Source organism: Musa acuminata, chromosome BXJ1-8, assembly GCF_036884655.1.
Source record: "Musa acuminata AAA Group cultivar baxijiao chromosome BXJ1-8, Cavendish_Baxijiao_AAA, whole genome shotgun sequence".
NCBI lineage: Eukaryota > Viridiplantae > Streptophyta > Magnoliopsida > Zingiberales > Musaceae > Musa > Musa acuminata.
Window position 1 is genome coordinate 46,684,436 of NC_088334.1, and position 16,672 is coordinate 46,701,107.

The 16,672-nt window shown below is 35.1% G+C and overlaps 1 protein-coding gene across 1 annotated transcript in view; it reads left to right on the forward strand.

Moving 5' to 3' along the window:
- LOC135588271 (phototropin-2-like) overlaps positions 1–16,672 on the forward strand; it is a 43,352-nt gene that overhangs the window by 10,647 nt on the left and 16,033 nt on the right. The window contains exons 6-14 of the mRNA XM_065080327.1: positions 306–516; positions 1,056–1,126; positions 3,770–3,876; positions 4,085–4,134; positions 4,224–4,328; positions 5,473–5,532; positions 7,763–7,852; positions 9,324–9,400; positions 15,530–15,614. Coding sequence (XP_064936399.1) covers positions 306–516; positions 1,056–1,126; positions 3,770–3,876; positions 4,085–4,134; positions 4,224–4,328; positions 5,473–5,532; positions 7,763–7,852; positions 9,324–9,400; positions 15,530–15,614 — 856 coding nt within the window. The remainder of the gene's footprint in view (positions 1–305; positions 517–1,055; positions 1,127–3,769; positions 3,877–4,084; positions 4,135–4,223; positions 4,329–5,472; positions 5,533–7,762; positions 7,853–9,323; positions 9,401–15,529; positions 15,615–16,672) is intronic.

Here is a 16,672-nt window from a genome sequence, read left to right on the forward strand (position 1 = left end):
GTGGATTTCAAACTTTGCTACTAATCTCCTCCTCTGAATGCAGATACTAGCACAAATGAAGTCTGCATTAATGCCCTTACAGACTAATGAGTGTGAACAAATAGCAAATTTTCCATTCAATAGGTTTTTCTTATTTATAGGGATACTTTTTATTATTGTTCTAATATTTTCTCCTATTTTCTTTACAGTTTAATACATGTATCCGAATAATTTCCTTCAATAATGTAGCTTATATGTTGAAAATTTTCCAGATACACAAGCAACAATTTGTGCTGCTATACTAAAAGTCTTCCAGTAATTTGCAGATTTATGGCAAGGAAACAGAGTTCCATAGAAAGATATGAACCTGATATTGAGCCAGAGATTCTAATGACCAAAGATGTCCAACGCACTGAAAGTTGGGACCATGTGGAGAGAGAAACAGATATACGACAAGGAATTGATTTAGCTACAACATTGGAGCGTATAGAAAAGAATTTTGTGATAACAGATCCCAGACTTCCGGATAATCCAATAGTAAGATCAATTAACTGAAAGATTATTTACATTATTCTATTACAAGACAACGTGAAAATGAATCCAACATGATCAAGCATTCAATAATTGCATATACGTATCTAGAGGAGGGTATATAATTGCATGTATATACAAATGCACATATGTAAATATGTTTAAAGATTCAGGTGTCTCCACTAGCTCATGTTTTAAGGTACAAGTAACTTGAATTTTGTCCACATGTTTTGGAGTTTTTCTTCCAAACTTGAATTTTTAACTTTTTTACACTTAGGTAAGCCTTATATCTATGAAAATACTTATTGCTGCTTCTAGAACAGGTGATGATAGATATATTAGGTTTTAAATATGAAAAGAATTTTTTTTAATCAAGTTAGTTTCATTCATTGTTTTGGCACCATGAAGAATTGGACTTTTCCTTTTATAATAATCATGAGCTTCACATATATTATGTTTGATAAATGGTAAACTGTTGGAATATCCTTTTTGTTTCCCACACATAAACTCAGGAGACTAATTTTATGTGGTTATTTCTTATGCAGATATTTGCATCTGACAGCTTCCTTGAATTGACAGAGTATACACGGGAAGAAATTTTAGGAAGAAATTGTCGGTATGTAAAGACAATTCCCTCATCTCATAACTAGCAGCTATTAAGCAATTACCTTTTCAACATATACTTCCCTATTTTTATAAAATTCTGTTCTAATCATGCTGATTTGATCAAATTATATGAAAGATTATGATATTAGCAGTGCACTTGTTAAAAGGTGCTTCTCACAAATTCTTTTCTGATGACTGAGAGTTACATGTCATATCCTTTTCTTTCTTTTACTAGGAGTGTATTGAACTCATATTTGCTCACTGTTGCATCACAATACTATGATTAACTGATAAGCTGCTTATTAATGCGAACCAAACTAGAAATAAAGTTGGCTGTCTATCATGGAGAAAAATGGTTTTCTTGATCAATTGACATGCTGGTTTCTCAGAAGAGATTTTTCAATGTCAACCTCTTCGTTATCAAACTTTCATGCATCAGTTCCTTGGAAGTTGATTCTTTAGCGTCAAACATGTAAAATAGAATGTCTATATCTATCCCCATTGGGTAGCATAATTAGTAGGGGCATCACCGCTCCTTGTGAGTAAAATCCCTAAACTATTGGCTCAAAGTAAAAGGTTTAGCTTATAAATGACATATGATATGCTTTTCTTTATTTAGATTGCAATATATATAACAGTCAATTGATTACAATTTCTAATGAAAGTACAAGATAATGGATAAATTTGTAAGATTCTAGATCCCATGTGTCCATAGATTGACCTGTAGCAGATCAGGTTGGGGTCTTTGGTATCTATTTTGATCTCAAATAACCATGGTCAAATGATATTGGAGGTACTGGATGTGCTTCCAATATCTCTTGTCAACAACTGCCAACAAGTGCTTTGAGCAACACAGTTTCACTTATGGGTGATGAATTGATCTTCATCTTTAATCCTATGTGGAATTTAATTGATTATTCAATTTAAAACTAGGATTGACCTCCACTGATCCTGTGCATACATCAATAGAGTTAAGTTGTATTTGGACCAAGCCAAATAAAGGCATGGTCAGGACATACTGAGAATATCTCATGTCTAGGGCAATAGATTTTTCTAAGGTATCGGGCTGAACTTTTAGGGGCTTAAACGTTACTAGCATGTCTTGTCACCTTGGATAAATTAATTGATGTGTGATACAGCTAAGATTAGGATTCAACCAGTTAATGTAAAGTCTCCCTATATCATATCACCAAGGAAACACAACTTGGGAATAACTCTAGCATGGTTCAGGACTGGAATGATACTCATTTGAGTTGAGATTTTTAGTTTTTATCATATATAACAATCCTTAGGCAAATTGGTGGAAATAGTGAAGATTCTACATCATCCCCATTCCTACTCGAAAATATTCTTTTATATTTTGCTTTTTTTGACAGTTGTAGTCAATTTTAATAGCTAGTTCAATAATTTAAACCTGAGTCTGATACACATTCCGATAACCAATCAGATTGGTATGCTAGGTAATATACTGGTTTGTACTTCATGGTATCGTTTTAAAAAATAATAAAACAATGTAAGATGAACTGATACTGATCTATATGGTCTGATATTGATCCTTGTTCAGACTGGTAATATGAGTTATAACTTAGTATAACCATATAAGTCACTCTGACTGTTATTTGAAACCTTGGCTATTTTAGTGGGTCATAAGATTCCTATTATTAGCCTAATTGGTATCTTATAGTCACTATTTGAATATTGTATAACTTAGGTTATTTATTTTTCCAATAAAACTTTTATCTTGAGAGTTGTAGAGTTATCTTTCAAAAAGGATTTTATGGGAGATGTGATTAACTCTTTTCTCCACAACTCATATAAGTCTCTGGTTCTGGCCATTGGCACATCATTGAAGTGAACAGTAAAGCTTTCTTTACCTAATTTTCTTAATCTATTTCTCTTTCCTCTCTTTTGTCTCTCTTTCTTCCCAAAATTCCATAGGAGGTTATCAACTTCCTCTGAAGTAAATTGGCACCTCATTGGAGATGACTTATTCTGTAAAATTTCATGTTGTCCTTAGAGATTCCAGAAAATATTTTATTTCTGGAACATGATCTGTAAATTGAATAAGCAACTAACCAGTTTTTTGTTTGAACAAAGACTTATTTTTTGCTGCAGTTTTTCTTAACATGATCATTAATTGGATTAATTTATATATTTGTTTGTGATTACTTACCTTGGAGAGAGATTGTTTTTTCTTTTGGTTGGTGGAGGATGGGAGCTCAATTTACATTATCAATGATGCTTCTGAAATGGTAATTTGCCACTTGGTTGTTGCATCATGGAAGCTGAGGTTCTCAACAATTCCAAAACATAGCAGCAGTTGCCAGAACTCCACAGCATTTCTATTATGAGTGACTATTAAAGTGGACAAGTTTGCTATTTGTGAACTAAGATAAAAGCCTAAAATTCTACAGCTCCATCTCTGTAACTATCACATGAAACAGAAATTTTGTAACTTCTAAGAAGCATCATATATTATTTACAGAAAGCATATATAATTTTGTAACTACTAATCTTGGTCATTTTAGTCTTCTATTTTTTTGGCTGTGAATTTTACTAACTAGAATTTTAGTAGTTCTTTCAAGTTTCAATACTTCAGTTATATTGGTATTGTCACGAAATCTTCAGCACCAATCTTTTATGCATATTACAGATTCCTTCAAGGACCTGATACAGATCAAGGAACTGTTGCAAAGATAAGGGAGGCTATAAGAGAGCAAAGGGAAGTCACAGTCCAATTAATTAATTATACAAAGAGTGGTAAGTTTGTAGCAGTGCTATGTGATTTTGCTTCTATATAATAACCTTTCTAATTGATCATCTGATCCAAATTGATGAACTGGAAAACTGCATCTTAGGCTGCTCATATTTAATCTATATACTGGATATGATAAATTCTGCTGTATATTTTTAAACTCATTTGATTATGTTTGTTGATATTGTCTTACATATATTGGACTTGATGTAGGAAAGAAGTTTTGGAACTTATTCCACTTGCAACCAATGCGTGATCAAAAGGTCATACAAAAGTTGTTTATTTTGGACGGTGTATCCTGTAACTGTAACATAAATTTCAGAAATTAAATTATTGGTCACTATGTTGATAGGGTGAGCTTCAATACTTCATTGGAGTGCAACTTGATGGCAGTGATCATGTTGAACCCCTTAGAAACCGCCTCTCAGAGAAGACAGAGTTACATAGTGCTAAAGTGGTAATTACATGATCTCTTTGTTTTTCAATCTAATTACATTGGTCAAGGACATGGATATTTCAATGATTTTGACTGAAGGAAGTGTGTTTCTGTAAGACTCCCAAATTTTTATTTTTCCTTTGTACTCATGCTATCTATGCAAGGGCTGAAGGAATCATGTTTTGCATGTATTTTCAATGCAACAACCTCTCAGAGGTCACTTCTTTAGTTATTAAGTTTGTCCTCCACATCAAATAGTAGAACAAAATTTCCTCTCTTGCATGTGCTTCAATGGCAAAATTCACACATATTAGAGAGAATTTGAATACTTAAGAGAACCTCACTGCCAGGTTGTTCCTCAGTTATCATAATGAGATATAAGCAACACAGAGGACCATGATAATCATTGATCGTGAGTCCATAATCAGAACATTGGTTGATTAAGGTTTTCAAAACCACACATGGAACAAATAGTTCTATCTATGTCAAAGAAGTTTACTTAAAAAACAATAATTAATCAAAGTATAGTGGATGCTCTTTCATTAATTTTACATTCATCATTTGGTCCATATTCAATCTAAATTTTTAAATGCCTGCTAGTGTTTTTTTAGTTTGAATGTTGAACTTTAATCATACTAATTATTAACAGAAATATTTCTAGTAAAGATAAGGAGTTTTCATAGCCAATATGTAGCAATTTATTGTAATTGACAAAATGAGACAGGAGTATCACAATGCCAAAATCCTATAAAACCATAAAACATTTTATGACAAATATATTCTTTTGACAAGATGTGGAGATGCGCTATTTCTTTCTAGGATCTGTAAATATGAAAATTACTATAAAACTAGATGACAGAATGTCCATGGATGAAGTTACACGGAGACCGTAATGAATTACCTGACTAGAATTAGTGTGAAAAGAATTTTAACTAGCACAGTATTAGTAAACTAATTCTTCCTACGAATCTCATACAAATAACAACCAGAACAATGTCAATGTATTTCATACATGATGGAGATACCAATAGATTTCGTTCATGTCGGAAGCATGTTATTTTTCCACCATCTGAAATTTTGAATATTTATTATACTGCTCTGTTAAAGTGTAAAATTTTATGATATACTGTTTCATTTGCATCTAATATTGTGGCTTGTTACCCAGGTTAAAGCTACAGCTGAGAATGTAGATGAAGCTGTCAGAGAGCTTCCTGATCCCAACTTGGTAAGGTACATTTTCTAATTGCTTGTTTTTGGAGAAAGCCATTGACTTTTTCCATTTTGCAAGCAACATTTTTAGGTTATTCAATATTTCTTGAGTTTAAGTATTACTTATGCAAATCTTTTGATTGCCTCTACATCAGGAGAATTTGGTCTAATTTGATTCTGTTGTAATAAAGTCACGAGTGGAAATTTAAATACTTTCTATCAGGGTTCATCATTTTGGGTACTAGACCCGTCTTGGAGTTTTGTCAGGTCAGTACATACCGGAATGTACTAGTGTATTGACACACGATACATTGGGGCATGTCGACGGGGACTTTGGCGATTCGTGTTTCGGTTGCCAGTCGTACTGGTCCATACCGCCCATACCATACCGACTCAGGCGGTGCAACAAACATTGCTTTCTATTTTAGTTTGTATATGCGAAAGACTATTCAATCTAGAAGTTCCTGAATTGCTTTTAACTCATAAGTACTGATAAATGAAATGCAAATTATGACTATGTGCCTGATAGAAACTGATATCACCTGCAGCTACATATATTCTGAAATGTTATCTTGCTGAAGTGCTGCTCTTTAGCTAAGCTAGACAAAGAAATTCAAAAAATGTTCACTATATTCTTGCCTCAACAAGTTACAACTTTAATAATTGAGGATTTATCCTTGATTTTTGCTATAAAGTGTGTCTAAGCATCTTTTGACATGTGTAAATTTTAAAAATAACTCAATAATTTCCAGATAAGTAGTTCATCTAGGGTTTGATGACTGTGGAATTGGTATATAAGCATTTGGAATGGACGTATGACTTGAAATGGACACAATGATAATCTGTTTGTTACTTGTCACAGTAGGTCAAAAATCAAAATATTATCAATTTTTTTTATTATCTCTTTTGGTTGCCTTGTAGATGTAAAACTTGAATACTATTCCCAATATGTAACAGCACAAGTAACCATGTGTCACATTATTGGCTTGGAAGGATAAAATTATCTTGAACATGATTCTGACAGATATGGCTTCTCAATGATCTAGAGGGTATATTTTGCGCCAGGGACCAAGAGAAGAATGATACATGGTTTTGCGATGGATCAATTCGGTTGAGTTAAAATAATCAAGCGAAAAAGATTCCTGTCAATATATAGGGACGGTCATGCAGAGAGGCAAGAGCATATTAAAATAAACATAAGAAGGGTGGTGGCCATAGGAAAAAAACCAAACGAAACTACAATCCAGACAGATGCAAGGAGGTTTCAATGAAGCAATTGGCTGAAGCAGATTATATTGTTTCCAAGGGGATAACCAACTGATAAAGTTGATGAAGCCTCAGAAGTGTCAAATTTCAAATTTTTTAGAAGTTGAGAGTTGAGTATTTTACTAGATATGAAAATTTAGACAATGAGTAACTCATGTTTGTCCAACTGATTAAGTTGATAAAGCAAAGTGCCAAATGTCAAACTGATAAGGTGAGAGTTGAATCTTGTACAATGTTTATATTTGACTGTTTAATAACTTGTGCACCTTGTTTGGAAGATAGCCATGGAAAATTTGATATTCATTATTTTTTAATATGTAAAAGATGGTTAGAATATATGAGTTAGATAAAAGCTCAATTCCTATAGTGAGCAGACAGATGAATTCCCAGTATGATCAGTGAAGTGTATGTTTTACTTCATGAAAGTTCTCTAGGAATCTCTGCTATGATCAGTGAAAGTTCTCTGGCAAAATCTGATGATTAGAATGGATGGAAGACTACTTCTAGAATTTACATTTAGATGTATTATAAGAATAATATAAGGTATGATGGCATTTTGGATTATCAACTAATACTACAATCAAGAGCTCAATGACATAATGTTCCATGCAGTGGACCCTAAATAGTTGGGAACAGTTGCTCATACTACTATAGTAGTGCTTGGTAGGTGGTACTAGTAGTATTAATGGTAGTAGCATTGGTTGGTATTAGTGGTAGTAGTAGTTTTGTGGTCGTCATTGTAGAAGTCTTCATAAGTGCTCCTTTATTGTATATTAACTTAATATACACAGATAGATGTAGTAAAGCAGTTGTCTTTCAATTTTCATCTTTAATTTGTAGTGTGCACTATGCACTTCCATTTGTATTTTCTGTACATAAATATTTTTAGATTTCATAAAATGTTTATTTAGTGCCATATAAAAAACTTATATTTAGCTTTTACTTTCATGGTTGAATGACCAATATTTTGTTGCATTCAGAGACCAGAGTACTTGTGGGCAATCCATTCAAAACCTGTCTTTCCAAAGCCTCACAAAAAGAACAATTCTTCTTGGGTAGCAATTAATAAGGTACTCATTCAACATTGTGTTTAGTGGCAAATGTGTAGCCACATTTATAAGGTAATGGAGAGGTATCATGACAATTCTGACCTTTTCATTTTAAGTTATTAGTTGCTCAGAAACATGTTCTGCGTATTTAGGTGCAACACAGAATTTTCAGGTTAAACTCTTTAAAATCAGGAGATTGTTATGTATATCTGAAGAAGCCAACAGTTTCTGTTGATGTTTTATTTACTGTCATAATTATTCTTATTGTGTATACTGTTACAACTTACAATTATTATCTTTTTTATGGAGGGAAGGGGATGGGATTTGTCCTGAAACATGTTATTTATGAAAACAACAGCTATTTAGTTTTAGATATGTTACACCTGAAAGATGAAAGAGCCTATTATCAGTCTGCAATAAATTTTCTTTTATAGTGGCTGGGTCTATGCCCTTGCTGTGCAATATCTTGGTCAGCATAAAGATACTCTTTGAGCAAGAGGCATCCTCTCTACTCTCAACAATTAAATTAAGCATGAAATCAAAATTTCTCTTTTTCAACACTGGCCTATGCCCTTGCTCTTCAATATCTTGGTCACCATAAAGATACTCTTTGAGCAAGAGACATCCTCTCTACTCTCAACAAATAAATTAAGTATGAAATCAAACTTTCTCTTTTTCAAAACTAGCAGTTGGATCCTTATATATGATTATGTACTGATTCACAATAGATGCACCAATATGAAATTTGCTACCATGAAACCACAAAGTCCAAAAGACCCTAAATATATGCCTGTTGTTTTGGCACTTGGAATAAGAAAAAATTAAACATGAACAAGGGGCAGAATGAGAAATTAATATGAGAAAAAGCATTGAAGAACATTACACATGATAACCCGACATTCTTTTTGGGGAAGGAATTTAGAGATGAAAGGCAAAAGAACATCACATTACATAGAATTTAGACAAGTTAAAACATAAAAAGAAATTAATATATTGGCATAATCTTTGAGAGTTGTAACTTTTCATACAGACAATAGTAAACAGTAAATGTCCTATATGAATTAGCCTCCATGTATGAACTCTCAATAATTATGGAAAAGTGAGTTTGATAAGTTGACTATTAATAAAAAATGTCTTGTCAAGTAAATAATGAATTTTGGAATATGAACTTGGGGGAAGTTTATAAGAGTTGGTTCAACAAATATTTAGGTACTTTATGAATTCTGAATGTCCATTACATTATCCTGATTTTAAGCTATTGCTGATTTTTAAGTTCCATCATTGCTGTTTAATGAATTCTCTGGTACAAAAGAAGTATGATTCGGCATTCTTGTATGAGTGAAATTATGCTCCGAGATCAATCATATAAGATCTCCTAACTTGCATATATAGTTTGGTTAATCTATTTTGCACTGTGCTTGTTGCACTACCTGCATTCATTATATTAACAATTAAATCATATAAGATTTAATTTCTATCTCTGGTTTTATAGATTGCTGGAAAAGGTGAAGAAATTGGCTTGAAGAATTTTAGGCCTCTAAGACCATTAGGATGTGGGGACACTGGAAGGTATTGCTATCTTTGATGTCAGTAATATCATATTATGGACTTCTCATTTCAATTTCAGTATCACTTGTGACATTTCCCGTATGGTTGTCTGGAAATGGAATATCATGCCTTTAATTATTTTCCAAGAAAAAGATCATTGCTTTTTTTGAAGAAGTACAAAAAATTCCAGAATATATTTATAGCATGGGATTCATGGATATATCGTATATTACATTATTACTGCTACAATGAAAAAATGTAAAATTAGGAAAAAAACCCACTATAAATAACAATAAAGAGAAAGATCCTTAAGAGATTCTAGTTAGAAGTTTTAGCACAGATTAATATAAAATATATGACTAAAAATTATCAGGAAATGAACATGATGGCATAGAGGATAGTTAGCTAAAACATCGGAAATAATGCATGTAACTGACATAGTGTAACAAACTTAGCAAGATTTTTCTAGGTCATGTGGCACTTTTGCGTGTCCGTTCGCAGGGGGTCAGCCTCTCTGCAAATTCGCAGGATCCCCTAAGGTCCTACAAAAGAGAAGATGAGTCAATGGAATCATTAAAATCGAGATCCCATATGCAGAAATTTTAGTAAACACTTGATAGATAATACAAAATATAAAGATGAATTTCATAAGCCCTTAATGGTTATGCAACAAAGGATCTAAAGCAATCTGCTGCACCCAATAGTCTCTAGTGCCCGTATGACATAACGAAACTAGACAGTGAACTAGCCTTAGAAACTATCCCAAAGGCCCATCCAACGCTGTGCCACCCAGATAGCTCTAGAGTGTTGAGATGACTAACATTTCTACCACTCTATGCACCTAGTAAACACCCAAAATAGCTACATGGATGGCTTATTTTTAGGCACTTTTGCCTCTATACGATGATCACACACATCCTGTGTGTACAAGCCTGAAACAGTTACCAAAGCCAACCAAAATGAGATTGCCAAGCCTAGTACAAACCCCTTCCATGCTGTCAAGATATGAACAAAACTGAAAAGCACGAACACAGCTACACATTGTGTCAAACACCTTCCCTACAAGCTGTCCGTGATAGTAGATTAAATTACTTGAGCAAGCCGGATATATTTTGTACTAGTTTTCCAAATAAGTGGAAAATTACACATGATTAGGATCTACTGTAGCATTTGACGGTACAATATTTCTTATCAATAGGGTTGAGGATCCTCTCATTAATAGCTTTTTTTTTCCTTTTATTGCTTTCGTTTGCCCCAATCCCAACCTTGCAAAGCTTTGGTTTCCTACTTCGAGGAGAATATCTTTTGGAATTGATTTCCATCCTTTTTTATGTAGTGTGGAATTCAATCTCCATAGAACCTGCTTCAACATCCTAGTTGTTGCTGGAAATCAGTTTCAAAAAACATAGAAATATTACATAATAGTTTTTTCGTATTAGTTTCGGTCTGTATCATTTTTTTGCATTTTGTGTAGGCATCTTCAAATGTTGCTATTTGTATAAATAATATTACTAGCATCTTTGATTGAGTGATTCTACATAATTGTAGATTATCACTGTATTTAGCATTTATAGGCTGTTATATTTCGGTATGGTATTCATACTTTTCTTTCTTTATTTGTCTTCGGATGAGCAATGCTCCCTATTGCAAGAGTTGTCATTTCGTTTTTTTATTCACTTTCTAGGTTTAAACAAAAATTGGTGGACACACCAGGTTACACAAGCCAAAAATATAACCATTACAGTAAATCTTTTTATTTGGAAACTAGACATGGATCTCTAATCAAATTTATTTTCCCAAGTTTCCAAGGCTGGGATTTGCCATCAGATTTAGAAGGTTAATTATTGATATCCAATATCAAAATTTTATCAATAATATTAGTATTTTTGAGATGAGGATGCAGAGAGACAAATAAGTGGAGTTATTAGAAAAAAGAATAACAAATGTATTCAATAATAACTAGGATAGTTCTAAATCTCTGATCAAGAATAAAATGATAGAAAGTAGCTAATTACTAGGGTTTCCTTCCTTCACGAGAGGGTGAGAGAAAAGGGCCTAAACTTTTTGGAATTTATGTGAGAGGGTCTACAAGGAAATCATGTTTGAGTGGGGAATTGTAATTGATCTCACATGGTGAAGAATTTTGTTTTCTCCATGGATGTAGGCAGGATTTGTCGATTCACGTTAATCTTGTGTCAGCTCTCTCATATATTCTTTTGATTGTTGATCTCTGGGTGTTTTCTTTTGGTTTTGGAATTCTCTTCTCCCTCCCCAACAATAACACAATTTAAGGTTTTTTGGCAATCGACTATCTTGTAGTTGCACCCAGGGTTTTTAATTTCATACTGTACCGCTCGATATGAGCGGTACATACCAATCCGCCAATAGATCGACACGTGGACTGCCCACTATCGGGTGGTATCAGGTTTTTGGCCTCGTATCGGGTGATACGAGGCTGTACCTGGTAGTAACGATCGAAATTTCAACCATTACCGACCTACACCGAGCATTACGTAGCAATTACCATCCAGCCAAGTGAACACGCTGCTCCCCTTCGGAATGACATTCTCTCAATGGTCGTCATAGTGATTGCCATTAGCCCAAATGAGCTCCCCGCGGTCGAATATTACGTCATTCCACCACTCGCCGATGTATTGGTTCCCGCTCCACCACGTGTACCGATCGTAGCCCTCCTGTGCGTTGCGCCACTAGCCACCCTCGTGATAGTCGTCGTTAGAGTGCCACTTGCATCCAAACCCGTGCTCTCGGTTGGCAACACAGGAACCAAGGCAGGCATTGCCCTCCGACTCAGTGGTCCCGAAGGCTTCCATCTGGCCAGAACGGAGCTCGCCCATGAAGGTTGCATTGGAGGGCCACAAGAACTTTCCTTTTCTAGAAGCCTTCCCCCTCTGCCACTCCCCCTCGTGCATGCACCAGTTGGCCCCGAGGCACTTCGCCCATTGGTGGGGGGAGTTTTCCTCCGCGTCCACAATCAGGTACAAAAACCCTAAGTTGCTTCGTGTTCTCTTCTTGGTGCGCCTTGGCATACCACTCAGTATGCTGGTACATACTGTATCGAGCAAGGCTCGGTATGCCGATATGGTACAAGATTAAAAACCTTGGTTGCACCAATCAATGAGGTGGGTGAAATTGACTGCTGATACTAAGAGAGGTGAATGAAGGATAGGGAGACTTGATCACAAACAATGAGAAAGTTGGTGCTTTACCTTCCCAATAACATTTCGATAGAGTTCTAATGCTAGCCAGCACCTGCAAATTTAGCCAAAATCTGAAGACTTCAATTAAGAAGGATATGTCCTAGGATGTCACTTAACCAGGGGTGATGGATGCCACTCAACGTCACTAATCGTGGATGCCACTCAATGCAACCAAGTCAATAACTTGATAGGAAGATTCAATCCAAGCAAAACTGACTAAAAATGATTTGTATATTTTTTTAGAGAAGCAAAACCAAAAGACTAGCTTCTTTTCCATGAGAAGAATATGTTTCTCTAAGGAGACCCTTGAGCTTCTACAATAATGACAAACACATCCCAACAGAAAAAAACACATGTTCCCAAGTAGTCAACACACTACTTACTGAAGACTTAGTGAGAGCAATAAGGTGACAGCAGAAATAAATAATAATAATAATAAGACTCTAAAACATAGTTAATTAGCAGTAATCTAAAATTAGATTATGCCCCTGCATCATTCTCCTTGGCTTGAGAAAAATTTGACTTCGAATTTGTAGTGAGCTACCTCCAAAGTGCCTCGTCAATCTTCTGGAGTTCTTGAGCTAACATCCATACATCTTTAGAACTGGGCTTTCCCATGAAATGTACTATGTATTGAGCATGAGTGCCACACTTTGTTATAATACTTCAAACATCCAATGCATCAATGACTTCTCTAGTAGAGCTCATAGACTTGGTGGTAAATTCATTCGGCTTTATGATAATATTATCCTCGTCCCCATATAATAGACTCAAGTCACACACATTAAAAATTGGACTGACTGCCATGGTTTGCAGTACCGGTCCGTACCGCCCGGTACGGGCGGTACGTATCGGTCCGACAGGCTTCCGGTACGCGAACCACCTGTTACCGGTCTGATACTGTAGCAGTACTGTAGCACATTGGTCTTTGACTTGTAGAGTTAAGAAGTTTGCCTCAACTGTTAAAGAACTTTGAATTGTAGGCAAATTCAGCTTGAGAAAGAATGAACTCCCATCTTTTAGGACTGTCACCGACCAAGCTTCTCAATAAATTCCCAAGAGAATGGTTCACCACGTCTGTTTGGCTATCTATTCGTGGATGATAGGAAATAGAAAATTGCAGTTTAGTACCCAAAAGTTTCCAAAGTGTCTTCCAAAAGTGAGTCACAAATCGCACATCATGTTCCGAAGTAATGGACCTTGGGCCTCCGTGCAAATGAATTACTTCTTTGAAGAATAAATTGGCCACATGTGAGGCATTATGAGAATTTCTACAAGGTAGGAAGTGAGTCATCTTTGAGAATCTTTCAACAATCACCAGAATGCAATCATATCTATGTTGTGTTCTAGGCAAACCAAAAACAAAATCCATTTAGACGTCCTCCCAAGAAGCATTAGGAATAGGAAGGGGCTGGTATAAACTGGTATTTTGCACTCCTCCTTTGGCCTTTTGACAAATATAACATCTTTGCACAAATCTAGCAACATCCCGTTTTATGTTATAGGCCAAAAGTATATTTCTTTAACAAGTACTTCTATTTTGTCTCACCCAAAATGTCCTCCAAGCCCACCACCATGCAATTCTCTCATGACAAATACTCATAAAGAACCTTCCGGTAAACAAAGCTGATTTCCTTTGAAAAGATAGTCATTCATAAGTGTAATCACTATTTTTTATCTCATCCAACTCTTGTAAGACTTCAGAGAAGAGAGGGTCAGCTGCATAATTTTCTGATATAAGATCAAATCCAATAATCTCATAAGAAAGAGTAATCAGCAAGCTGTACTTCCTGCTCAAGGCATCAGCTACCTTGTTAGATGAACCAGCCTTGTGTTTTAGAACAAAGCTGAGTTTTTTCAAGTAAGCAACTCATGATGGTTTAAGGAACCTAAAAACATGGTGGTTTGAATAAAGCACAAATTCCACTTTGATAATATAATCTTCCCAATGTTGCAAGGCTTGAAGTACCATATACAACTCTTGTCGTATGTTGAATATTTCAACTTAGCATCACTTAGTTCCTCACTGAAATAAGCAATTGCTCTGCCTTCTTGTATTAGAACAGCCCCTATTCCAATGCCAGAAGCATCACACTCCACTTGAAAAGTCTTGGAGAAGTTGGGCAATGCTAATACTAGTGCTTCTACAAGTCTTTTCTTCAACCGAAGGCGATGAATGCCACTCGATGTTGCTAATCACGGATGCCACTCAACGCGACCAAGCCAATAGCTTGATAGGAAGATTCAATCCAAGCATAACCTGCTGAGAATTATCTGTAGATATTTTTAGAGAAGCAAAACCAAAAGACTGCCTTCTTTTTCATTTAATGGGAAGTATATGTTTCTCAAAGGAGACCCTTGAGCTTCTACAATAATGACAAACACATCCCAACCAAAAAAAAACATGCTCCCAAGTAGTCAACACACTACTTACTAGAAGACTCTTAATGAGAGCAATAAAGTGACTGCAAAAATAAGACAAACATAATAATAAGACTCTAAAGCATAGCTAATTAGCAGTAATCTAAAATTGGATTATGCCCCTTCATCAAGTTCATTCGAGAGAAAAAATCCATGCAACCAATCCCAAATTGTTGGTCATGGCCTGTTATGGAGTCTTCTCATTCTTGAGTATTCCACCAAAACTGCTTATGTTATTGTCACTAATGAATTTGTAAGTTGTAAGCTTAGGATAACTTCTAAAAGGAATTTATGAACTGGATAATGAACTCAAAATATCAAAACAGAAGTAATGGTTCTAAAATTTCTTACAATTTTAGGTGCAATAAAAACTTGTATATAAAATTGTGGTAATGTGATATGAGGCATATTGTAATCACATAGCACACATTTCTCTTTTGTCACAACTTTTCTCTTTAAATTTTATAAACTTTATTGTCCATTGAAATCTAACTATTGGCCTTTGTTTCAGTGTACATTTGGTGGAACTGCAGGGTACTGGTGAATTATTTGCCATGAAGGCTATGGACAAATCAGTAATGTTGAATCGCAACAAGGTTTTCTCTAATCAAATCTTAATGAATATTTCTCTATGATGGTATTTTTTAAATAATGAATTCCATACTTCTTTCATGAGAATAAATTCTGCATCTAACAATATTCTTATGTGGAGTCTTAGCTCCAACAATACTTTTTATTTTGTATCCACAGTTGTAGATTGCACACAACAAAGTCCATAAATATCCCAAGAACATTCCAAGACAAAAAACTTCTCCCTCAATATCAAAATTGTTTTTCTTTTCTTTTACTTGAGAAGTCAAAATGTACTTAACAGCTAACACTGCTGTGCTTGTTGATAGTGTAAAACTATAGATAGCTATGCATTTTCTATAGAAACAAGCAGTGTCTGACACTGACAGTGGACTGGCGATGCCACCGCCCAGCCAAGTGGTGCCACCGCTCAGCCCAGGCGGTGCCACCGCCCAGCTCTCGGGTGCTGGGCGGTGCAACCACCCAATCTGGCGGTGCCACCACCAGACCCTTTGGTTCACTGGTTTGACTTTAAATTTAGCCCAAACCAAGTCTAATTTTGGGCCCAATTGGCCCCTAACCAGGATATAGGATTATCTCTTAATCCTAATCCGAATTACAAGTGAACTACATAACTAAAAACATCCTAAGCAAGTTTTCAACCGCGAACATGGACTATATACCAACAAATCCTCAAGTTCCATATGCAATAATTTTTTATTTTTTCCTGATTTCATTATTATGTAAAGAGTAACCAGTATAAGATGGATTCCTAAGCTTGAAGATATCACTAGATATATCATCCGAGTATATTTAGACTTGTAAAGCATATATTTTGCTAACTCATTTGACAAGGGGTTGCTATTTTCCACTGAGATGTGGGATTAGCTGATCAAACGTCAAGTATCATTTTCTTAAGTATATTTGTTAGACCATCTATAAGAACTATGTACATAGTTCAAAGGCTAGAAAACATTTTCCATTGTCCATCTCTGTAAGATGACTGAATACTTCCAGTTCCATGTATACCTTAAAGCGACAAAATTTTATAATCTATTGACACTCTTAAGATATGCAGAAGTCT